General features: G+C 38.7%; 1 protein-coding gene across 1 annotated transcript; it reads left to right on the forward strand.

Annotated features, from left to right (window-relative positions):
- The first annotated feature begins 16,274 nt into the window (after window positions 1–16,274).
- LOC119361753 (alcohol dehydrogenase-like 4) lies at window positions 16,275–20,653 on the forward strand. The gene is made up of 9 exons (XM_037626900.1): window positions 16,275–16,416; window positions 16,537–16,673; window positions 16,777–16,826; window positions 18,011–18,351; window positions 19,012–19,094; window positions 19,251–19,326; window positions 19,606–19,763; window positions 20,007–20,168; window positions 20,281–20,653. Exons 1-9 carry the CDS (start codon window positions 16,356–16,358, stop codon window positions 20,395–20,397), a joined length of 1,185 nt encoding a protein of 394 aa, XP_037482797.1. The 5' UTR covers window positions 16,275–16,355; the 3' UTR covers window positions 20,398–20,653.
- The last annotated feature ends 4,312 nt before the right edge of the window (window positions 20,654–24,965 follow it).

Raw genomic sequence — 24,965 nt, forward strand, 5'->3', positions numbered from 1 at the left:
ATGTTTTTGGGTGTTAGCACAATTATGCTACTGTTATGATTGTGTTTTTAATGTTTTAATTAGTGTTTGTGCCAAGTAAAGCCTTTAGGATCTTCTTGGGTGATAGTTGTTTGATCTTGCTGAAAAAACAGGAACTTTTACGCTCATGAAATTAATTTTCATTTTAACCATAGAGCGATAAAATACCCATTACACCTGCGGTAGATATATATACAAATTTCTCAGGTCATCCTAATTTTTCAGAATTTTTGGAGTTACAGAAGTATTCGAAATAGTCAGATAGCTACATACTGTTCTGTTTTGACAGATTCTGTTTTCTTTGTGTTGTGTGCTTATTTTGATGGCTCTATGGTTTTCTTTGATGAGTTTTTTCCATAGAAAAGTTGGAATACAGTAGATATAATGCAAGAGCAAAATATGAATTGGTTTGATACACCACTTATAATAGTGATTTATTATTCTTATACTAACGGATCTCACGAAGGTTTTGTTGAGTTTTGTGTGATTGAAGTTTTCAAGTTTTGGGTCATATTACGATGGATGAAGGAATAAGGAGTAGAAGAGCCTAAGCTTGGGGTTGCCCTGGCATCCCAAGCTATTATCCAAGAATGAGCAACCAACTAAGCTTGGGGATGCCCCCGAGTGGCATCCCCTCTTTCTTCTAATGACCATCGGTATTTTACATGAAACTATATTTTTATTCATCACATACTATGTGTTTTGCTTGGAGCATCTTGTATGATATGAGTCTTTGCTTGTTTTATTTTGTGTTTTTAGTCTTGATACCTTGCTGGACACATCTATTTGAGAGAGCCAAAATTATGTCATGACTTGTTAGAATTGCTCTCTATGCTTCACTTCAATTTTTATGAGCAATGGACTTGCTCTAGTGCTTCACTTATATTTATTTATTTTAGCACAGTGTGCTTAGTATTTTTGAAGAAATGATCTCTTTGTTCACTTAGATTTATTTGAGAGTTAGTAAAATTTTCAAGAAATTCTCTCTTGCTTCACTTAAATTAATTTGAGAGAAAGAAATACTATGCTCATGATCTTCACTTATATTTGTTTGAGCTTATCAAAAGCAACATATGAAAATTAGTCCCAAAGTGATAGATATCCAAGAATGATATAATAAAAACTTTCATGAAGATCATTGGACAAAATAAACTTTATTCTTAATAATAGTTTTGAGATATGATGATGTGATATGTGAGTCATCTTGATGAGTAATTATGCTTTAGTAAGAATATTGGTGTTAAGATTTGTGATTCCCTATGCAAGCATGAAAGTCAATAGTTATGCAATGAAATTATATCCTACTTATGGTGCATTATTCGGTGTTAGTTATGCTTAATGTTCGGTTATGAGATTATTCATTTCTTGGTTGGTCGCTTCCTAACCTTTTGCTAGCCTTCATTTTAGACTAAGTATGATCACTACTTGTGCATCCAAAAACCTTTAAACCAGTTTTGCCACATGAATCCACTATATCTACCTATATGCAGTATTGCTTTGCCGTTCTAAGCAAATTTGCATGTGCCATCTCTAATTTTCAAAAAAAAATTGTGTGTTTGTTTCGCTCGCGGAGCAGTGAGGGGTGGCTAATATTTTCCATGCTAGATGTGTTATTCTCAAGATGAGTGTTTATTCACTTGTCATTGCACGAGAGTAAGGCAAAGGTATTAGGGATGCCCAGTCCCGAAATGAAAAAAAATGAATTTACTTTATGTTGTCAAATAATAAATTCCTTGGAAAGTGAGGGCACCCGTGGATACGGTTAGCCATGGAAAGTGAAAGTATGGTGGAAAAAGGAATAAACTTTATTTTCTGTTTGGGAACCGCCTATAATATATCTATGCATGTGAAGTATTGGGAACTCTAAGTCGTTTTCGTTGGTGGGATGGATACACCTCCCAAAATGTTTTTATCTCTAAGTTTTTCGCTTTGAGCTCTGGCACCTCTATAAATCCCTACTTCCCTCTGCGAAGGGCCTATCTTTTAATTTATGCAATTTTTATTTTTGAATTTAGGTCTCCATCTTCTCTTATAAAAAGCACCAACTAGGAGGCAATATGATTGTATTTGAGTATTGGGTGTAACTAATATGCGAGTGTGTTTCATGATTGGATCAATGGTTGAGCATGATGGCCTAGGGATAGCTTATTTTAGCGTTGATATTTTGAAAGACATGGTTTCTTGTTGATATGCTTGAGTATTTAAATTATCATGGCAAAACTAGACTATTGCTTTGAACAATATAAAAGTCCAAATGTCCATGCTATAAAGAAAGAAATATGATATGACATGTTAGGCAGCATTCCACATCAAAAATTATGTTTTTATCACTTCCCTACTCGAGGACGAGTAGGAGTTAAGCTTGGGGATGCTGATACGTCTCCAACGTATCTATAATTTTTTATTGTTACATGCTATTATATTATCAATCTTGGATATTTTATAATCATTTTATAGTCATTTTATATCATTTTTTGGTACTAACCTATTGACATAGTGCCAAGTGCCAGTTGTTGTTATTTCCATGTTTTTTACATCACAGAAAATCAATATCAAACGGAGTCCAAATGCCACGAAACTTTACGAAGAATTTTTATGGTCCAAAAGGAACACAACAGGCCCTGGCTGCGCCTGGGAGGTGCCCGAAGGGAGGCACAACCCACCAGGGCGCGTCAGGAGGCCCAGGCGCGCCCTGGTGGGTTGTGCCCACCTCAGGTGCCCCCGAACCGCCTCTTTGCTCTATAAATACCCCAATATTTCTAGAACCCTAGGGGAGTCGACGAAATATTCATCCAGCCGCCGCAGAGTCCAGAACCACCAGATCCAATCTAGACACCATCTCGGATGGGGTTCACCACCTCCATTGGTGCCTCTTCGATGATGCGTGAGTAGTTCTTTGTAGACCTTTGGGTCCGTAGTTAGTAGCTAGATGGCTTCATCTCTCTCTCTCTCTTGATTCTCAATACAATGGTCTCTTGGAGATCCATATGATGTAACTCTTTTGCGGTGTGTTTGTTGGGATCAATGAACTTTGAGTTTATGATCGGATCTATCTTTTTATATCCATGAAAGTATTTCAGTTTCTTTGATCTACTTATCTTGTAACTCTTATGGCCTCGTATAGCCTCATATTTCTTGTTCGATATTTGGGTTTTGTTTGGCCAACTTGATCTATTTATCTTGCAATGGGAAGATGTGCTTTGTAGTGGGTTCAATCTTACGGTGCTTGATCCCAGTGACAGAAAGGGAACCAACACATATGTATCATTGCTAGTAAGGATAAAACGATGGGGTCTATATCTACATAGATAGATCTTGTCTACATCATGTCATCGTTCTTATTGCAATACTCCGTTTCTCCATGAACTTAATACACTAGATGCATGCTGGATAGCGGTCGATGTGTGGAGTAATAGTAGTAGATGCAGGCAGGAGTCGGTCTACTAGTCTTGGACGTGATGCCTATGCAATGATCATTGCCTGGATATCGTCATGAGTATCAATTGCGCAACAGTAATTTGTTCACCCATCGCTTTGCTATTTTTGTTGAGAGAAGCCACTAGTGAAACCTACGGCCCCCGAGTCTCTTTCTCATATTATTTGCCTTTGCGATCTATTTTATATGCCATTTATTTTCAGATATATTAATCCAAAAACCCAAAAATACTTTGCTGCAATTTATTCTTATTTATTTGTTTGGCATTCGATCTATCAACCTACTACAAATTTACCTCACGTATGTTTGCCTATCTTGAGGCGCCGTACCCCGGAAGGGATTGACAAACCCTTTAACACGTAGGGTTGCGAGAAGTTGTTATTTGTGTGCAGGTGTTGTTTACGTTGTGTTGCTTGGTTCTCCTACTGGTTCTATAACCTTGGTTTCATATCTGAGGGAAATACCTACCGCCGTTGTGCTGCATCATCCCTTCCTCTTTGGGGAAATACTGACGTAGCTTTAAGCGACATCAGTTACTGATGTGTACTTTGCTAGTGTTCATAGTAACCCCGGGGTATTTGATACCGGTTCAGTTGCTAAGATTAGTAACTCAAAACAGGAGTTGCAAAATGAAAAAAGTCTAGTTAAGGGCAAGGTGATGATGTGTGTTGGAAGTGATTCCAAGGTTGATAAGATCACCATCGCACACTCCCTCTACCTTCGGGATTAGTTTCCCACAATAGCAAAAACAAGAACATCGGGTGATTTATGTATTATTCGATTTTTGGAAACCATTTTAGAAATAAACTGGATAGCTTTTGGAAATAGTTGATGGTACTTATAGAAATATATGATGCAAATTCAGAAATGTGTGCGATCTTCAACATCAGTCTCACCTAATAAGACACCACAACAATGACTTCAACAAGGCTAGAAGCATGCTAATAACACAGCTTTTCATTAAGATCACTATCATAATTTTCTCAATGAAGTTTCTCTTCATCAACTCGTTCATCATCGTTGTTGTCAATGTCTCCAATGTCATCGGTAGCTTTACGCTTTATGTCTTCAACTAAGCGAGCAGGAACTTCATCCCCTTCTTCTTCATCTCATTTGTTGTCTTCATCATCAACATTTTTAAAGCACCTTGTTCCTCCTCTTCATCCTAATTTTTTTTGAAAGCATTATGTTCTTCCACCCTCAACATCAGAAACAATACGATGTGATGAAGAAACATCAGGTTACTCATGGATTCTAGACTCACTTCATCTGCACCATCAAAAAATTCTAGAACAACATATGAACCTCTTGGAACGATAGGCACAACCACCTTTCATGAATTGCCATTCTTTGTGTCCTCCAAGTAAATGCATGTGTTAGCTTGAGACGCCAACATGAACTAGGCCTCCTTGTACAAAAGGGAAGACGCATTTATGCCTCGTAAGAATCCAGCCTTTCTTGGTACCAACCAAGTCAAACTAATCGACGTAGAAACAAAAATACTAATTTGATTATGTAATCCAACTGAAGAAATTTCATCAAAACCCCATACAGTTTAGTTTCTTCTTCAGCTTCATCAATACATACCTTCATGATGATGACGAAATTTCGAGTCTTTCATTGCTTTTCAAGATCCATGGTATGAAACCTAGCACCATTGACATTGAAGGTAGCCCACACATGTACACGAAAGTCTAGCCCACACAATAGGTATCAAAAATCTTCAGATGCATTATTTTAATTTCCTCACATGGTTTGAAACCAGCTTATGAACTTGTTCTTGTGCTTCTTCTCGATGTTTCACTCAACATTATTCTTTAATGCTAACTTGTGAACTCTATGGAAAAAAGTAAACTTTAATGAACATAAAAATAGTTCACAACAGTGTAGTACGAGTTAGTGAGGTTATGGAAACTTAATTCATAAAGTTTTGGAATTCTCGACAATTATCAAGCATATATCTATACATTTTGGGCAACTTGGGGGCGGGGGGTCTTTTTTAACCTTCTATGCAATGTCACTAGCACCATCCAAAAAAGCATAGGTCTCTCGTCTGCTAGCTTTAGGCTTTTTACCCTTCTTAACCATGTTCCTTTCAGGCTTGTAAAATCTAGTTTCTATGTTATCTTTCAAATATATAGACTCTAGAGTAAATTGTCAAGCACTCATTTGCAATACATACCTTGGCAATTGAACCTTTGGGCATTGCTTTGTTATGCATACTTGACATGAGGTAACCAAGCCTTCTCTCAACTGGAAACATCCAACCATAGTGGACGCAACACATTAGAAGTGCCTCACGTGGAACATGAATAGTTAGGTGTGCCATTATATCACAAAAAATCAGGTGGGAAGATCTTCTGAAGCTTGCAAAGAATTCCATGGATTTCAGTTTCAATCATTTCACGACTTCGATTCTTAATGTTTGGGTACACAACTCCTTAAAAAATCTTTCTAGTTCTGTGCTAGCCTCATACATTTCCTTGGGGGCAATGCCTTTAAGATTAACTGTTAAAATACTCTGCAGGAGTATGTGGTAAGCATGCGTCTTCAGACTTTTTTTACCAGTATCGACATCCACATATGTTTGTCAGGTTTGCAGCGTGACCATCTGGGAATATGACATTGGCCAAAAACTTGCATAACTTTAGCGTCTAGGGTAGAGGATACTTCCTGTAAGAACCCTTATGTTTCTTATCTTTTTTCCACCAATAGTCCTTCATGATGTTTAATTCCTCTAAATCCATTCTTCTGCTGGTGGTATCCTTGGTTCTACGACCAAGTTCAAGAAGTGTACCAATGATACTCTCGCATATGTACTTCTCAATGTGCATAACATCCAAGTTGTGAGGTAACCTAAGGTTCTGTGAGTATGGCCAATCATATAAGCTCGCCTTCAGGTGCCATGTAGGGTGTTCCATGCGCTTTCTATTCTACATGGATTTTCTAGATACTTACTTGGTTTGAACTTCTCCTTAGCACGTTGTAACTACTAATCAACTTCTATACTTGTGAACTTATATGGTTTGAACTTCTCCTTAGCATGCTTGTAAGTACAAATGGATTCAATATCTTGCTTCCATCAAGTTCAAGAAGTGTACCAATGATTCAATATCTCAGCACAAATGGGTCGGCTCGTTAACATTCATTTAGTCGTTGTTGCTCATTTGGTGGCCACAGGTTATGGTTTTCTTCATATTTTTTTAATATTTTTTGTTTTCTATTGTTTTTATTTTGATTTTCTCTATTTCTTACTCATTTTTCTATTTTTCTTTGTTTTTTGAATAAGATTTCTTCATTTCTTTCACGATTTTACTAGTTTTTTCTTTCATTTTCTTCATTTTTATTTGTTTCTTTCCCAGTTTTCACCTGTTTTTTTATTTCCTTGCTTTCCTTTTCTTTGTTTATTTTCTTGGTTTTCTATGTTCCCTTCTCAGATTTCACTATTTTTCTTTCCTTTGCATAGGTTTTCTTCATTTTCCTCTTTCGTTTTTGGGTTTTTAAATTTTATTTTTGTTTTCTTTGTTTTTTCTATGTTTCCATGTCGATTTTCATCGATTTATTTTTGTTCAACACATGCCTACTTTTCTCAATACGCATCGATTTCTTGTATTTGGTTAGGGGTCATTTGAGAGAGACCATCTTAATCCTACACCTCTCACGGATTGATAAACCTTAGGTCATCCATTTGAGGGAAAATTGCTACTGTCCTACAAAACTCTGCGCTTGGAGGCCCAACACGTGTCTACAAGAATAAAGTTGCGTAGTAGACATCAAGCTCTTTTCTGGCGCCGTTGCCGGGGGGAGAGTGCTTGAAGGTATATCTTTAGATCTTGCAATCGAATATTTTAGTTTCTTGTTTTATCACTAGTTTGGTTTATAAAAGAAAACTACAAAAAATGGAATTGAGGTTGCATCATATTATTGATCATATTTATAATATCTTTCTTGAAAATGATGGTTCAGAAAATTGTGATCAATTGTTAGAAGAAGAAGTCAATAAAATGTTTGGCACAAAATATTTGAATGATGAGCATGATTGCAATGTTGTTAGTATGAATTCTTTGAATATCCATGTTGCTAATGATATGCAAAGCCATAAGCTTGGGGATGCTATATTTGATGATTATGATATTTTTAGTCCCCCGAGTTTTGATGAGAAAATTTATTATGATGATTGCATGCCTCCTATTTATGATGATTATATTGATGGAAGTGGATTCAAAGATGTCATGACTTTATTTGATGATGAATCCACTATTTTGGAAGAGGTTGCAATTGATTATGACAACAAAGTTGCTACCTATGATGATTATGGTGATGACATGTATGCTATATTGAATAATGATAACCATGAAACTTGTCATCATGATTTTAATTTTCAATCCCATGATAGTTATTTTGTTGAGTTTGCTCCCACTACTATTCATAAGAATAAATTTGCTTGTGTGGAGAGTAATAAAATTTCTATGCTTATGCATCATGAAAATAATGCTTTATGTGATAGTTATTTTGTTGAATTCATTCATGATGCTACTGAAAATTATTATGAGAGAGGAACACATGCTTCTACGTATCTCAATAATATCAAGTTTCCTCTCTATGTGTTGAAATTTTTTAAGTTGCACTTGTTTTGCCTTCCTATGCTAGTTGATTCTTGCTTCCATGAATTGTTTGCTCACAAAATCTCTATGCATAGGAAGAGTGTTAGGCTTAAATGTGCTAGTCATATGCTTCATGATGCTCTCTTTATGTTTCAATTCTTATCTTTTATGCGAGCATCATTGAAATCATCATGCCTAGCTAAAAGGCATTAAAGAAAAGTGCTTGTTGGGAGACAACCCAACACTTTTACCTACTGTTTTTGTGTGTTCACATGATTAGGCTACTGTAGTTATCATGTGTTATTGCTTTTGTTTCAATAAAGTGCCAAGTAAGACCTTTGGGATGGCTTACGGTGATAGTTGCTTTGATCTTGCTGAAAAACAGAAACTTTTGCGCTCAAGAAAACAATTCTCATTTTTAACATAAGCCTGCTAAAATGCTGATTCTTCTTGCAGAATATTAATATACAAATTGCTCACGCGGTCCTAAATTTTATGAATTTTTGGAGTAGTAGAAGTATGGTTTGAGTACAGATTACTACAGACTATTTTGTTTTTGACAGATTTTGTTTTCAATGCATAGTTTGCTTGTTTTCTAGTTTCCATGGCTTATATTTCTCAATATAAATTGTGGAAATGATATGCTACAGTAGGCATTGTGTGAGAACAATTATGAATCTTGTCTTTGATAGTACCAAAAGTGGAATGGTTTGCCCTTTATCATACTAACCCATCTCACAAAGTTCCGTTAAGTTTTGTGTGATTGAAGTTTTCAAGTTTTGGGTGAGATGTCGATATGAGGAGAATAAGGAGTGACAAGACCCTAATATTGGGGATGCCCAAGGCACCCCAAGGTAATATTCAAGGAAGATCCAAGCAACTAAGCTTGGGGATGCCCCAGAAGGCATCCCCTCTTTCGTCTCCAACATTATCGGTAACCTCATTTGGAGCTATGTTTTCATTCGTCACATGATATGTGTTTTGCTTGGAGCATCAATTTATTTTTTTAGGATTTGCTTTATGTTATTTATAATAATGTTTTGCATCTTTTATTTCAATAAACGTGGCAATGATAGCCTTTGCCATGCTTATTTTGCAAGTATACATGTTGCTGTTTCAAAATAGAAAGTTTACCGCTGTTGCAAAAATTCCCTAAAAAAGTCAGAATGTGATAAATGTTGAAACCTTTTGCAAAATAAGCTCTGATAAATTTTCTACAATGTGGTAAATTTCATAATTTTTGGAGTTAAAGAAGTATTGATACACTTACATTCTTTACAGACTGTACTATTTTCGCAGATTGCTGCTATAGTTGCATTGTTTGCATATGTTTGCTTGTTTAATGATTCTATTTGCGGATAGGAGTATTAAATATGCAGAGGCATTTAGTATGCAATGTTGAATAATAATCTTAGTAATTTGCTACAGTAGAGAATGATAAGGTTTTTGCATTGGTTTATACTAACTTATCTCATGAGTTCTTGTTGAGTTTTGTGTGGATGAAGCTTTTGAGATTTAGGAGATATGAGAAGAATTAAGGAGACACAAAAGCTCAAGCTTGGGGATGCCCAAGGCACCCCAAGATAATATTCAAGAAGTCTCAAGCATCTAAGTTTGGGGATGCCCCAGTAGGCATCCCACCTTTCTTCTTCAACAATTGTCGGTTAGTATCGGTTGAGCCTAAGTTTTTGCTTCTTCACATGATGCGTGCTATCCTTGGATTGTCATTTTATTTTGTTTTGCTTGCTGTTTTAATAAAGTACTTAGATCTGAAAGTTTTTAACTAAAATAGAGTCCTCAAATAATTGCCAGGGAGGCTAAGTAAGTGGCATTCACATCCCGTCAATGAAGCTCTTTTCTATGTCATTTCTTGTGCTTCACTTATATCCTATGAGTAAATTGTTGAATAAATTGAATATCATGAAGTTGAAACCATATCATACCTAGTGGTAGCTTCACATTGGGTTTAGAAAGTGAAATCTTTTGAGGCTTGACAATCACAACATTGGTAATACAAGAAATTCACGAATAATTAGTATAAGGAAGAGAACCTTCACATATAAATACACTATCATGGTGATCATTTGTGATTGTGAGCCCCCATCAAAATATTACATGCCAAAATTGTTGACGTTGGACAAGGAAGACAACGTAATGGTTTATGTTTGTTCATATTCACATAGAAGTTATATTGTCATATATCCTTCAACATGTGGTGCTTTCCCCCCATCTTTGCTAGCCAAAAATTCCGCACCAAGTAGAGATACTACTTGTGCATCCAAAAACCCTTAAACCCAAATCTTATTTTCAAGAGTCCATCATACCTACCTAAGGATTGAGCAAGATCCTTCAAGTAAGTTGTCATCGGTGCAATAAGGTAATAAAAATTGCTTCTAAATGTGTGAGATCATTTAGTGTAAGAGAAAATTGAGCGGTGTACAAACTTGTGATGACAAAGTAATAAAAGCGACAGACTGCATAATAAAGGTTGCTATCATAAGGGGCAATATAACGTGACGTTCTTTTACACTAAGGGATTGAGCATACAAACAAATAAGCGCATGGCAACCTCTGGTTCCCTCTGCGAAGGGCATATCTTTTACTTTTCAGTATTTACTTTTATGCAAAGAGTCAAAGTATTCCTCTCTATTCCTTTTTATTTTCTCTTTTGGTAAGCATCATGTGGTGAGGAAAGATCTAGGCACATATGTCCAGATGAATATGGGTAGCATGAGTTATTATTGTTGACATCACCCTTGAGGTGAATACGTTGGGAGGTGAAATTATAAGCCCCTATCTTTCTATGTGTCCGGTTGAAACGTTTTGCTCATGTGTACAAGGTGAGCGTTAGCAATCATTGAAGACCATATGATGGTTGAGTATGTGGACCTCTTACTTAAACTCTATTGAATAAGTTGAATTGCAATTGCTTGGTGACTAAGAACATAGGTTGTTGAGTTTCAAGAGAATTCATTGTTTGAACCTTAACATGTGAATTGGTTGCCACTATAACATGAGAAGTTTCATAAGAAAGAATTGTTGTTATGATGCTAGGAAGAGTGATTGAAATTATCATTGATCAAACTTTTGCAGTTTGCTAGCACTCACACTTCATAAATTATTTCTTTTATAATTTACCTAATCGAGGACGAGTAGGAATTAAGCTTGTGGATGCTGATACGTCTCCAACGTATCTATAATTTATGAAGTATTCATGCCAATATATTATCATTCTTAGATGTTTTACAATCATTTTATAGCAACTTTATATCATTTTTTGGGACTAACCTATTGACCCAGTGCCCAGTGCCAGTTGCTATTTTTTGCTTGTTTTTTACATCGCAGAAAATCAATATCAAACGGAGTCCAAACACCGTGAAACTTTTTGGAGATTTTTTTGGACCAAAAGGAACCCAATGGGCCAGAGCTGCACCTAGGGGGTGCCACGAGGGGAGCACAACCCACCATTGCACGCTAGGGGCCCCTGGCGCGCCCAGGTGGGTTGTGCCCACCTCGGTGGCCTCCCATACCCCTTCTTTGCACTATACATTCACAAATATTCCGAAACCCTTCGGGGTTAACCTAGATCAGAAGTTTCGCCGCCGCAGGGCTCCATAGCCACCAGAAACCAATCTAGACCCGTTCTAGCACCCTGCCGGAGGAGGAATCATCTCCGGTGGCCATCACGATGAGGAGGGAGTAGTCCACCCTCGAGGTTGAGGGTTTGTGCTAGTAGCTATATGTTTAATCTCACTCTCTCGTGTTCTTGAGATGTCACGATCTTGATGTATCGCGGGCTTTGTTAATATAGTCGGATCATATGGTGTTTTCCCCTCTCTATCTTATTGTGATGAATTGAGTTTTTCCCTTTGAGATTTCATGGTTATCGGATTGAATACTTTTATGGATTTGAGAACACTTGATATATGTCTTGCAATTGAATACTCGTGGTGACAATGCGGTATCGTATTGATACACTTGATGTATGTTTTGGCACTCAACTTGCGGATTCCGGCAGTGATATTGGGGTAATCTATGCATAGGGGTTGATGCACGTTCTTGTCCTTGTTTCTCCGGTAGAAATCTTGGGGCACTCTTTGTAGTTCTTTATGTGGATTGAGTATTATGAATATGTGCTTTGGTGTTATTCTAGTACGAAGTCTAGGATAGATCGAATGGAAACAATAGATTTGTGTTATTTTAGTACGAACTCTTGAATAGATCGATTGGAAAGAATAGTTTTGAGGTGGCTTCGTACCCTACAAACAATTGCTATATTTTGTTCTCCGCTAATCGGATCTCGGGAGTAATTCTTCGTTGCACTTTGAGGGATAATCATATGATCCAACTATGTTACCATTGTTGAGAGATTGCACTAGCGAAAGTACGGACCCTGGGCCTTATTTTTAAGCATTGTAACACCGTTTTTTTTGCCCGTTTGCTACTAGTTACCTTGCTGTTTTTATAATTTCAGATTACAAAAACCAATATCTACTATCTATATTACACTTTTGTCATCATCTCTTCGCCGAACTAGTGCATCTATACAATTTGCCATTGTATTGGGTGTGTTGTGGACACAAGAGATTTCTTGTATTTGGTTGCAGGGTCGTTTGAGAGAGACCATCTTCATCCTACACCTCTCACGGACTGATAAACCTTAGGTCATTCACTTGAGGGAAAATTGCACTATCCTACAAAACTCTGTGCTTGGAGGCCCAACACGTGTCTACAAGAATAAAGTTGCGTAGTAGACATCAGCAATATATTTTTTAGTGTACAAATGAATCTTTTTTTGATAGACATTAAAAAATTCAAATACATGACGTATATTTTCATTTAATACATATTTTGAACACTATTTCTATTTGTCGTACATGGTCCACAGTTTTTCAAGTACATGTTGAACATTTTTAAATTAATTTTTTTAACTATTGAACTGTTTTTAGATGTCACAATTTTTTTGAAAGACGAGAATATATCTTTAAAACACTGCATACATTATTTCAGTCGTACAAATTTTTTTTGTTTTATGCAAACATTGTTTTACATCGTATACACATTTTTCGTTGTCATGAACTTTGTTTTGGAAGCTATCGACATTTTTAGGTGTGCTAACAATTTTGCATACTGTTTTAACGTTTTAAAAGTCATTATTTTTATTTTTAAATAAATTTATGTTTCCATGACGTCGACATGAAGCACTTTTTTATACACAAGACGATGTAAATGTTGCTTTTAATATATGTTTTGAGCACTTCTATGAATATGTGGTCAACATTTTTTCAAATACATGGTGACCATTTTTGTATGGTAATAATTTTTCCTTCTAAAACTACGCTAATATTTTTTTTACAAACATTTTCATAAATGTTAGCCTTTTTTTTAAACACAGGAACATTTCTTTAAAATGTCACGTACATTTTGTTAATCATACAAAATATTTTAATACTATGCAAACCATTTTCTTACATTTTATACACAATTTTCAGAAAATAAACACACACATCTTTCTGTAACGCAGGGTCATTGTTTCATTGTCACTGACATTTTTAAATTGCACTAACATTTTTTATACCATGTTAACAATTTTCAAAATCATGGTTTTATTATTTTAAAGTAAATTTAAGTGTTTTTATATATTCATTTAAAATGTACATAAAAAGGATCAGAAAAAAATGTGTGACTTCATCATGGCCCATCATGATGTCGGCACGACGGACACGGTTCCTTATTCGGCCGGCTATAGCGCGTGCAAGCGAGGCTGGTTACCATGGGACCTTCTATTCGTTGCTGCAACAAGTCGGTGGTTCGCACAGGGCGACTCAGCTAGACCGGCCCATTTGCAGTGACACGGGTTGTCACAGACGTACAGTGTTAGCGACGTGAAACAACGCAGAAAAAGGAGGGGCTGGCGCTAGGACTCGAACACGCGACCTCGAGGTCGGTTACACAGTATGCAAACCAATAGCCACTGAGAAACACAAGTTCTCATGTGATATTGGCAGCGCGATGTTTAAAGAGGTAAACAACAGCGGAAAAACTTAAAACATCACATAGAAAAATTCCCATAAACACAAGTCTATGTGAGCGATCGAACCGAGAACCTCTTGCTACCAATGAACGTCGCTAGCCACCATCATTACTAACATTTTTTGAAATTCCTTGAACAATTTTTGAATTCACGAACACATTTTGAAAACATGATTTTCTTTGAACAATTTGGAAAGTGAATTTCCCGAACAATTTTTAACTTTGTCAACAAATATTCAAAGGTGAACATTTTTTTTGAAATTACCCGAACACTTTTTCAATTCACGAACAAATTTTGAAGGCATGATATTTTTTGAACAATTTGGAAAGTGCAATTCCCAAACATTTTTAAAATTTGTGAACAAAATTTCAAGTCAAGCATTTTTTGAAATTCCTGGAGTTTATCTAGAATTTGCAAATAAATTTTAAATTTGCGAACAAATTTTGAAAGTGGGAACATCTTTTGAAATTCCCAAACATTATCTGAATTCATAAACAAAAATTAAAATGTGAAATTTTTTAGAAACTGAAACTCTAAACTTTTTTGATATTTTGAACATTTTGGTAAAGTAGCAAACAATTTTCAAAATTCTAATTCTGTTTGAATTTTGAACAAAAATTTGGAAACGTGAACATTTTAGAAAAAATGAACGAAAAATAGAAACGCGAACATTTTTTAAAATTTCCGAGCATTTATTGAAAAGTAAAGATTAATTCGGAAAAGGAAAGAAAAGAGAAAAAGAAACAAAGAAAAGAAAAGAAAAACACGATAAAGGAAGAAAACGAAAAAAGAAAAAATGAAAGAAGGATAGGAAAGCAAAAATGAAATAGGAAAAAATTAAAATTGAAAAAGACATAAACCGGTTTAGGAGCCTTTCCTTAACTTCTAGAAGGTTTGTAAAACTAGAAAACCCAGCTGGAACCTACTAGAACGTTCCCAAAACCGTCCAATACTGTAGCATGTTCTTTATTGATAATTGGGCCGGCCAGGTCGCTCGGTGCATCGCTAGACCTGTGCGAGCCTACGACAATCTGCCGTAGAATGTGGCAGATAGGATTTACTGGCTACCGCCCTTCATTAAATGAGGCATAATAGCACCCCCCCCCCCCTTATGCGCTAGTTGGGACAACAGTGCACATAGGGGCTCTTCGCGTGGGCCTTGGCCGAGTAAAGTACTGGCTCGATTGCTACTCGCTCAACATCGCTCGCTCGATTGCTAATCGCTCGGTTGGGTCTATACATTTACACATTGTTTTTTTCAGCTCGTCTTTTGCTTGCTGGTTTGCTATTTTAGGAAAAAGCCATCGGTTTTCTTCGGTCATATTTGAAATAGACAAAAATCGAATTTCTCCACAAATTTGGACATGTTCAATAATTTAAAAAACTTCATGAATTTGAAAAAGAATACACGAATTTGAAAAAAGTTCATGAATTTGAAAGGAGTTTGCTAATTTGGAAAAATTTCACAATGTTTTAAAAATATCACAAATCTGAAAGCACTCGGTGGACATTGAAAAAAAGCTTGTGCATTTGAATGTTTTTCAAAATGTTACAAAAAAGGTAAGGAATTTAAGAACTGCACAAATTGTAAAAACATATTATAATTTTCTGGAAAATCAAGAATTTGAAGAAAAGACCAAAAATCAAAAAGGGAAAGGAAAAGAGAAAACTAAAACTAAAAACTAAAACAGGAAAAACGAGAAAACCAAATAAAAGCTGGTCAAAAAACATAGGAAAGAATTTTCTGAGAAAACCAGGCTGAAAGATTCCCAAAACAGGACTGAGGAAGGAAAAACCGGACCAGAAGCTTCTCTCAGCTTCCATAACCGATATACATAGTGGGCGATCTTATATGGGCCGGCCCATACGAGTAACGCATTAATTTGCGCTACATGCACCAAATAGGAGATGCGGCCATTCCTGGACGAACGACTGTGCCCTGCTTCTTAACCCTCAGCAGAGTCAAGCGAGGTGAGAGCAGAGCCTCAAAAAGGAAATACACCGGAGAACGAACATGTGGTTCTCGCCCTTGAATACCGCTCAATTCCAGGGGTATTTTGGGAAGATATTCCAGGGGGGCCACCTGTCAGGTCGAAGCCTAGGAGGGATGGCACATGGCAGACAGGCCATCAACACCGACTCGTTCTATATAAGCACGCTGCCAGCTGCATCAAATACGCTGCCTTTGCTAACTGGGAAGAAGAACTTCCACTTCCCCTAGCTTTGATAGAAAACAAAGAAAGAAAACCGAGAAGCTCTCACCATGGCAACCAATGGGTACTCCAATGGCGGCAGCACCAAGGGAAAGCCCATCAAGTGCAAAGGTTCTCCCCGATCTTGATAATTCCTCCTCCTCCCGGCCATTTTCCTCTTCTCATCTATGCACCGGCCGCGCCGGCGCCATGGATTATCTGAATAACCCCGGTTGGATGTGTTGCAAACAGCGGCGGTGGCGTGGGGTCCCGGCGAGCCGCTGGTGATGCAGGAGGTGGAGGTGGCGCCGCCGGCGCGCATGGAGGTGCGCGTCAAGGTCCTCTACACTTCCATCTGCCACACGGACCTCAGCTTCTGGAGAGGAGAGGTATCCATGGAGATGCTTTGATTACTTTTTTCCTTTATCCTTTGATGATCGATCTGTGGGCATCTGATTCTAACCACATCTCCTGCGTGCTTTGACGACGCAGAACGAGCGTCAACGCAGGTTCCCTCGCATCTTTGGACACGAGGCAGCCGGGTAAGCAATCGTTTCCCACCCTTAATTTCCAATTTCCTCTTTGATTTTTGTCCTTCCCATGCTACTACTTCTTCACAATTATTCTCGAGGCCGATGGGCTATGTGTTGACATGTATAGCTGGTACAGTTTTGAGCCGAATATAGCTAGCTCGTACAGCTGAGATGAGATGTCAAGGGACTTTGTGATTAGCTATTTTATTTATTTATTCATTGTTTATTTCGAGATAGCTTAGGACATGTGCCACGTGGCAATTAGCTTTCTTCTGGAGTGAGAAAATTTGTGCTTATCTAGGGCGGAGAAGTCAAGGTTCAACTGACTTTTTCTAGCCACACGCAATCGCTTCTTAATCACTCCGTACGTTCGCTTAAGCAGAAGACACAGTTCTGGTGCAGTACTCAGAAGGCAGGCCGGGTGCAGTACTCACTGTCAGACTATTTTGACAGACTACTTTTTACAGACTATTTTTACACGGCAGTAGAAACCGGAAAAGTGTTTCCTCTTAGCCCGAGAATGGGAAAAAAAAGGTTATGCATATATAGGTGTTTAATGCACAACTGGTCAGACAAGAAACATCTTTGTGGATGGAAGGTAGGATATACTCCCTCCGTTCCTAAATACTTGTCTTTCTAGGCATTTCAATAAATGACTACATACGAAGCAAAATCAGTGAATCTACATTCTAAAATATGTCTACATACATCCGTATGTAGTAGTTATTTGAAATGTCTAGAAAGACAAATATTTAGGAACGGAGGAAGAGTATGTATCTATCGATGCAGGTCAGACAGATGAGAGGCGATAGCATTTTGTATGCATCTTTAAATATGGTTATTATATGGTTGTTGTCACATGGACACCCTGCGGCGGTCGATGACAAACGGAGCGTTGGGCCTTCCAAAGCATGGCTCCATCACCCCAGCCTAGCTCATACGCCCATCCCTTGGCATCACATGCATGTGCAGACTTTGACTTCAGAAATAAAACAATGGTTTTGATGGGCTATGTGTCCGCTGCAATAACTGATCCTAGATATACCATTCTATTGCACTTATATACGGAGTATTTCTCAAAGTTCAACTAACCAGGGTCTATAAAACATGTCAAATACATCTTGTGACATTCTACTGCACTTCTATATTTTGAAAGTTGAGCTGACGGCGACAGCCCCTCGTGTTATCTGCAGAGTGGTGGAGAGCGTCGGAGAAGGCGTGGAGGACCTCGCGCCAGGAGATCACGTCGTGCCTATCTTCAACGGGGAGTGCGGGACGTGCGCCTACTGCCACTCCAGCGCGACCAACCTGTGCGGGACCTACCGTGTGGACGCTTTCAAGAGCACCATGGTTTCCGACAACGGGACGAGGTTCTCCGTGGTGAACACCTCCGGTGACACAGTGCCGGTCTATCACTTCCTCAACACCTCCACCTTCGCCGAGTACACCGTGCTCGACGCCGCCTGCGCCGTCAAGATCAACCCCGCCGCCCCGCTGGAGAAGATGTGCCTCCTCAGCTGTGGCATCTCCACAGGTAAATTTTTTTGCTTCAAATTATTAATTGCGTCCAGTTGATGCTCTTGTTCTCTTAGTTTGATTAATCAATAATTATACTCGATCAATCAATCGACCTGAATTATTTAACATGGATGATTGTATGAGAACAAAACCGGCATGCAAGTGGACATGGCACGGGCTTATCAACTAGGTCACCCTTTTTGGATTTTAATTTGGAAAACGGCATGGCGATTTGGCAGACTGAAGCTCAAGAGATGGTTAGAATGTTGACTTCGGTCACTATCACTCCCACCGTCGATAGCAAAAGATTTTTCAAAAAAAATATAAATTGGTATTGACAGGGAGTCACTGTCGTGCACATCAGTTTCGAAGGTGCCTGCTATGCCCGGTAACCTTGTGAGGACTTCTCTAGAATGAAAGAAACATCTGAGTTCAAAATGTTTCAGTATCATCACTTCTGGAATACAAATGTTGTGGACACACGAATTTCTCTGAAACTGCGTACAAATATTTCTTTGCATATTAATGTTTATTATTATTATTATTATTATTATTGTTGTTGTTGTTGTTGTTGTTGTTGTTGTTGTTGTTGTTGTTGTTGTTGTTGTCTACGGATTTAATATTGGCAATTAGTATAGCAATTTTTTATGTAACGCAATTTTATTTTCGATTTCAGGAGTGGGAGCTGCATGGAACACTGCAAACGTGTCCAAGGGCTCCACCGTAGCAATATTCGGACTTGGTGCTGTTGGTCTTGCGGTTAGTCAATTAAGGACCTGTGATCATCACGCAGAAAAGAACTTATGAACATTTTTTTCTGCTAGCACAACACAATAATAAAAGTTGCAATGAGCTGGTGATGAACTTTTTCAAAACAAAATGCCGGAATATTTTCAATAATCTCTTTTACTTTAGGTTGGCGAAGGAGCAAGAATAAGAGGGGCATCTCAGATCATCGGCGTGGACATCAACCCTGAAAAGTTTGCCAAAGGTGCGCGTTCGGCCATGTCGTGTTCTTGCTCAATGTCATTTTCCATCTTGTAACTAAAAATGTCCCTTTCCAATAAACGCCTTGTCTACAAGGGAGGTAATATAGAGGCCTGTCATCTGTCGTACTTTTATGCGTGTCCAGTGAGTCACGGACAATGGCAAAATGGCAACGTGAATATACAACGGGAAACACTTCTACTCAGATCAAACCATGGGCGTCGCTTTCCTCTCCGTGGCCGTGGGCACTGCCAATCTTGATTGTGTTACGTGTACATTGCAGGCAAAGAGATGGGCATCACGGATTTCGTCAACTCGAAGGCGTGCGGCAAGCCCGTCCACGAGGTGATCAGGGAGTTGACGGATGGGGGCGTCGACTACAGCTTCGAGTGCAGTGGCAACGTTGATGTGCTTCGAGAGGCCTTCGTTTCTACACACGACGTACGCATTTCCCCCTTCCTTTGCAATCAACTTTTCTGAAGAGCAACTGTCAAAAAGAAGCTTTTCTGAAGAGCAATTTCATTTTATTTATCTTTTTCTAGAGAATTTTATTTTGTTAATCCAGTATGGGGACACAAAGTGTTCCCCTCTTTTTCTGAGGGGAACACATTGGCTGCTGATGTCATTGGCTGGACCGTTTTCAAGCAATTAGGCTCATCAACCTCATAAATCGTGTGAATCTAGGGTTGGGGACTGACCGTGGTGCTGGGGATCCATCCGACGCCCCGGATGATGCCGCTCCATCCCATGGAGCTCTTTGATGGCCGTCGGATCACCGGGTGCACCTTTGGTGACTTCAAGGGCAAGTCGCAGCTTCCCCTCCTCGTCGACCAGTGCATGCAGGGGGTAATCACTGTTTTCTTCATTGTTTGCTCACAATACATGTCAATAAACTAAAAATTAAAATGAATAACAACATTTATAATTTACTAAACGGCAATTACTGTTTTCTTTACAGGAGGTGAAGATAAACTTTGATGGCTTCATAACCCATGAGATGCCATTCTCGGAGATCAATGAGGCTTTCCGGCTGCTGGAGGAAGGCAAGTCCCTCAGGTGTGTGCTACGTCTGTGATGAGGCGCACAAGGAATTGCAAGTGTGTGTTGACGAGATACACCGTTGTTGTTAATACCATTTACTGTACATCTTGTATAATTAAATCGAAGGTTATATTTCACTCAAAATGAAGACGACTATGTTGGGTTCGCCTGGGTGTCACTGGACCGAGAGCTCTTTAATCTCGGTTGATCCACCTGCCGCTTCTGTGCTCTCCGTTTTTTGGCTTTGTTTGTGTTGCGCCAGTTTGTGTAATTATATCAGAATTCATCTTCGTAAATGTGAGTACACATTATGCCATGTAGGCTTGTGGAATGCGATCAAAATAGAAGAGCACCTTCGCTCCGCCTTTAATCGTGAAGTGTACAAATAACGTGCAAGGATAGTGCTCCAGCGCAATTCATCTCACTCCTGAGAAAACTGGCTCTTGCTTCACCATGCACGGATGTTAGCCCCCAAAGAAAATAAAAAAAACCATTTGGAAAAACTGGCTGCTCCTCACTTCGGAGAAAATATACAAAAAATATTCGTATATTCCAAAAATGTTCATGTTCTTTAAAAGTTCATGCATTAGAGGAAAACAAATCATGTGTTTTCTAGTGGTTACCCTCTCTAGAGTTCATACTCTTCATAGTTGGTAAAATTATTGCAAGGAGACCTTACAAGGAAGCCTCAACAAAGGAACGTTGCTCTAATACTAATTGAAGGATCGGTTATTAGGTCTAGAGCATTTTTTAACCGGTCTAGAGCATTGACTAAGAATAAACTGATAAAACAACACTAAGATAAACTGAGTCTAATAAAAAAATTGAGATTAAAATAAAGATACAAGAGAAACTAATTTAAAACCTATTTTCCACCTTATATACTTTTCTTAAACCATGCATGCAGGAGAGCTGCATGTCTTATATTAAGATAGAAAAATAACATGATCGTTGCAGTAAACCGATCGGATTTTTATTTAAAGAACCTATTTTCCACCTTATACACCGACAACTAGAAGCAATATGAAGATACAACTAAATAGAGTAATTAGCTTTCTTCTGAAGTGAGACAATTTGTGCGTGTCTGAGGAGAAGTCGAGATTTAATTGACTTTCGGTAGCCACACGTAATCGCTTCTTAATAATTACTCTATTTGCTTAAGCAAAAGTTAGTTGGGATGATGGAAATCGGAAGCGATTTCCCTCTTTAGCTGACAATAGAAGAAAAAGAGTTATGCATATATACTTGTTTTATTTATACAACTGGCCAGACAAACCATCTTTCCGGAAGGTAGGATGTATCCATCCATGTCGGTCAGTTAGATCAGGGGCGATAGCATTATGCACATGTATCTAAACATAGTTATATGATTGTTGTCACATGGGCACCCTGTGGCCCTGGATGACAAATGGCGCATTGGTCTTCCAACGCAAACCCCAAAGCATGGCTCCATTATCCCAACCTAGCTCATACGCCCATCCTTTGGCATCTACTCCCAAAGTATCTAGCTTGTCGTTCTTGCCGGCTGATGCCATGTGCAGACTTTGACTTCAATAAAGCAACCATTGTGGACAACAAATTTACTTTGTTTTTGGAAATGAAAAAATGGTCAAATTCGGAAATGGGCAGAGAAGTCTGTCACTGCAGACAATACCCTTGCACTCTCTTTTTTTTTTGGAAAATAAAAAAGGGTCAAATTCAGACATGGTTATAACATGTCTACTCAGCTTGTTTCTGACGGAGGCAATCACTCGTGTACAATGTGGTGGAGAGTGCCACTCTGTACAACTTGTTTTATTCTATTGCATTCACATGGCAGTGGAAAACATGTTATTGCAGCTTGCTTTATTCTGTTGCATTTATATATTTTTCAAAGTTGAGCTGACCCGACAGGGGCAATCACTCGTGTTATGTACTCCCTCCATTATAATCTAGTGTGCAGATGTTTTTCAAAAGTCAAACTTTGACCAAGTTTACAGGGAAAAATAACTACATTTAAAATACCAAGCATATCATTAGACACATCACGGGATATATTTACATATTATATATGTTTGGTATTGTAAATATAAATAAATTTTATCTATATACTCTGTCACGGTTCGGTTAGTTTGACTTTTGAACAAAAAATCTATATGCCCTACATTGTGGAACGGATGCAAAGCGGTGAAGAGCGTTGGTGAAGGCGGGTGTTGGGAAACGTAGTAATTTAAAAAAAATTCCTACACACACGCAAGATCATGGTGATGCATAGCAACGAGAGGGGAGAGTATGTCTACGTACCCTCGTAGACCGAAAGCGAAAGCGTTTATCAACGCGGTTGATGTAGTCGTACACCTTCACGATCCGTCCCGATCAAGTACCGAATGTACGGCACCTCCGCGTTCAGCACACGTTCAGCTCGATGGCGTCCTCGCCTTCTTGATCCAGCAAGATGGGCGAAATAGTAGATGAGTACCGGCAGCATGACGGCGTGGTGACGGTGTTGGTGAAGAACAATCTTCGCAGGGCTTCGCCTAAGCACTACGAAAACTATTACGGAGGATAAACTAGAGGGGATGGGGTTGCCGGCATACGGCTTGGTGTTTTTTGATGTCTTGGGTGCTAGCCCTACCCCTCTATTTATATGTTGAGCCTTGGGATCGAAACTTGGAGTAAAAGTCTCCACAAAATCGGTTTCACTCAAAAGGCAAGAGTCCTTCTCGGACTCCAGGGCCAGACGCCAGGGTTTCCGGCGTCTGGACCCAGACGCCAGGGTCTGGCCCCTGGATTCCGCAAAACTTTCTTTTGCGCTTTCCAAAAACCTTGTGGGCTTTCCCCTTTGGCCCAAATAAAGTGTTCTCGTATCCAAACATTTCGGGAAACATCCGGAATCCCTTCTGTGAATTCCGGAACCCTTCCGGAGACCAAACACTATTATCCCATATATCAAACTTTATCTCCGGACCATTTCGGAGTTCCTCATCATGTCCGTGATCTTATCTGGAACTTCGAACAACATTAGGTTACCAACATACATAACTCATAAATACTATATCGTCAACGAACGTTAAACGTGCGGACCCTACGGGTTCGAGAACTATGTAGACATGACCAAGACACTTCTCTGGTCAATAACCAATAGCGGAACCTGGATGCCCATATTGGCTTCTACATATTCTACGAAGATCTTTATCGGTCGAACCGCATAACAACATACGTTGTTTCCTTTGTCATCGGTATGTTACTTGCCCGAGATTCGATCGTCGGTATCTCAATACCTAGTTCAATCTCGTTACTGGCAAGTCTCTTTACTCGTTCCGTAATGCATCATCCCGCAACTAACTCATTAGTTACATTGCTTGCAAGGCTTATAGTGATGTGCATTACCGAGAGGGCCCAGAGATACCTCTCCGACAATCGGAGTGATAAATCCTAATCTCAATCTATGCCAACTCAACAAGTACCATCGGAGACACCTGTAGAGCACATTTATAATCACCCAATTACGTTGTGACGTTTGGTAGCACACAAAGTGTTCCTCCGGTATTCAGGAGTTGCATAATCTCATAGTCATAGGAACATGTATAAGTCATGAAGAAAGCAATAGCAGTAAACTAAATGATCAAGTGCTAAGCTAACGGAATGGGTCAAGTCAATCACATCATTCTCCTAATGATGTGATCCCGTTTATCCAAATGACAACTCATGTCTATGGTTAGGAAACATAACCATCTTTGATCAACGAGCTAGTTAAGTAGAGACATACTAGTGACACTCTGTTTGTCTATGTATTCACACATGTATCATGTTTTCGGTTAATATAATTCTAGCATGAATAGTAAACATTTATCATGATATAAGGAAATAAATAATAACTTTATTATTGCCTCCAGGGCATATTTCCTTCAGCGGGGATGATCGTGCCGAGAGATCAAGTCATTTCCACCTTCAGGGGGGGGGGGGGTGCGTGACATGCGGGTACCACCACTCCAGCGTGATCAACATGCAGGTACTGTCAAGACTAGAGAAGATGTTCCTCCTCAGCTGCCGCATCTCCACCCGGTAATTTTGTTCAAATTATTAATATCGTCCAATTAATCCCTATCCTCAGAATATCATCATATATTCTTGGGTGGTCCTCTCAGTTTGATTGATGAATAATTAATCAATCAATCTATGGATCCATCTGAATTAGTGAACGCGTGAGAACAAGTCGACGTGCAAGTGGATATGGTATGAGCTACTCCCTCCGTTTAAAAAAATAAGTTTTTATTTTATTTTAATATGGACTACATATGGACTTAAATGAGTAAACAAACACAGTAAAATGCATCTTCATAGATCCAAATTAGAAAAAGTTAAAACATCTTATAATAGTGAACGGAAAGAGTAGTTTTCTTGACAGTATAATGGTATATGCTACTCCCTCCTTCCCATATTATAAGACATTTTTGCAAGCTAACACTTATTAACTAGTTGTGCCATTGGTTTGTTAATTCGGATGGCGGCATGGCGATTTGCAAGAATGAAACTGAAGACAAGACAATTATAATGTTGACTTCGGTCGCTGTCACCGTATGCCGATAGCCAAAAAGTACTACCTCTGTACGCTAAAGTCGT

Source organism: Triticum dicoccoides, chromosome 1A, assembly GCF_002162155.2.
Source record: "Triticum dicoccoides isolate Atlit2015 ecotype Zavitan chromosome 1A, WEW_v2.0, whole genome shotgun sequence".
Taxonomy (NCBI): domain Eukaryota; kingdom Viridiplantae; phylum Streptophyta; class Magnoliopsida; order Poales; family Poaceae; genus Triticum; species Triticum dicoccoides.

What these genes read in the sequence shown, in the direction of transcription:
- LOC119361753 (XM_037626900.1), top strand. Translation starts at nt 16,356, where the DNA reads ATGGCAACCAATGGGTACTCCAATGGCGGCAGCACCAAGGGAAAGCCC. An exon ending in TTTGGACACGAGGCAGCCGG is followed by an intron (nt 16,827 to 18,010) that starts GTAAGCAATCGT and finishes TGTTATCTGCAG; the next exon opens with AGTGGTGGAGAGCGTCGGAG. An exon ending in CCTTCGTTTCTACACACGAC is followed by an intron (nt 19,764 to 20,006) that starts GTACGCATTTCC and finishes GTGTGAATCTAG; the next exon opens with GGTTGGGGACTGACCGTGGT.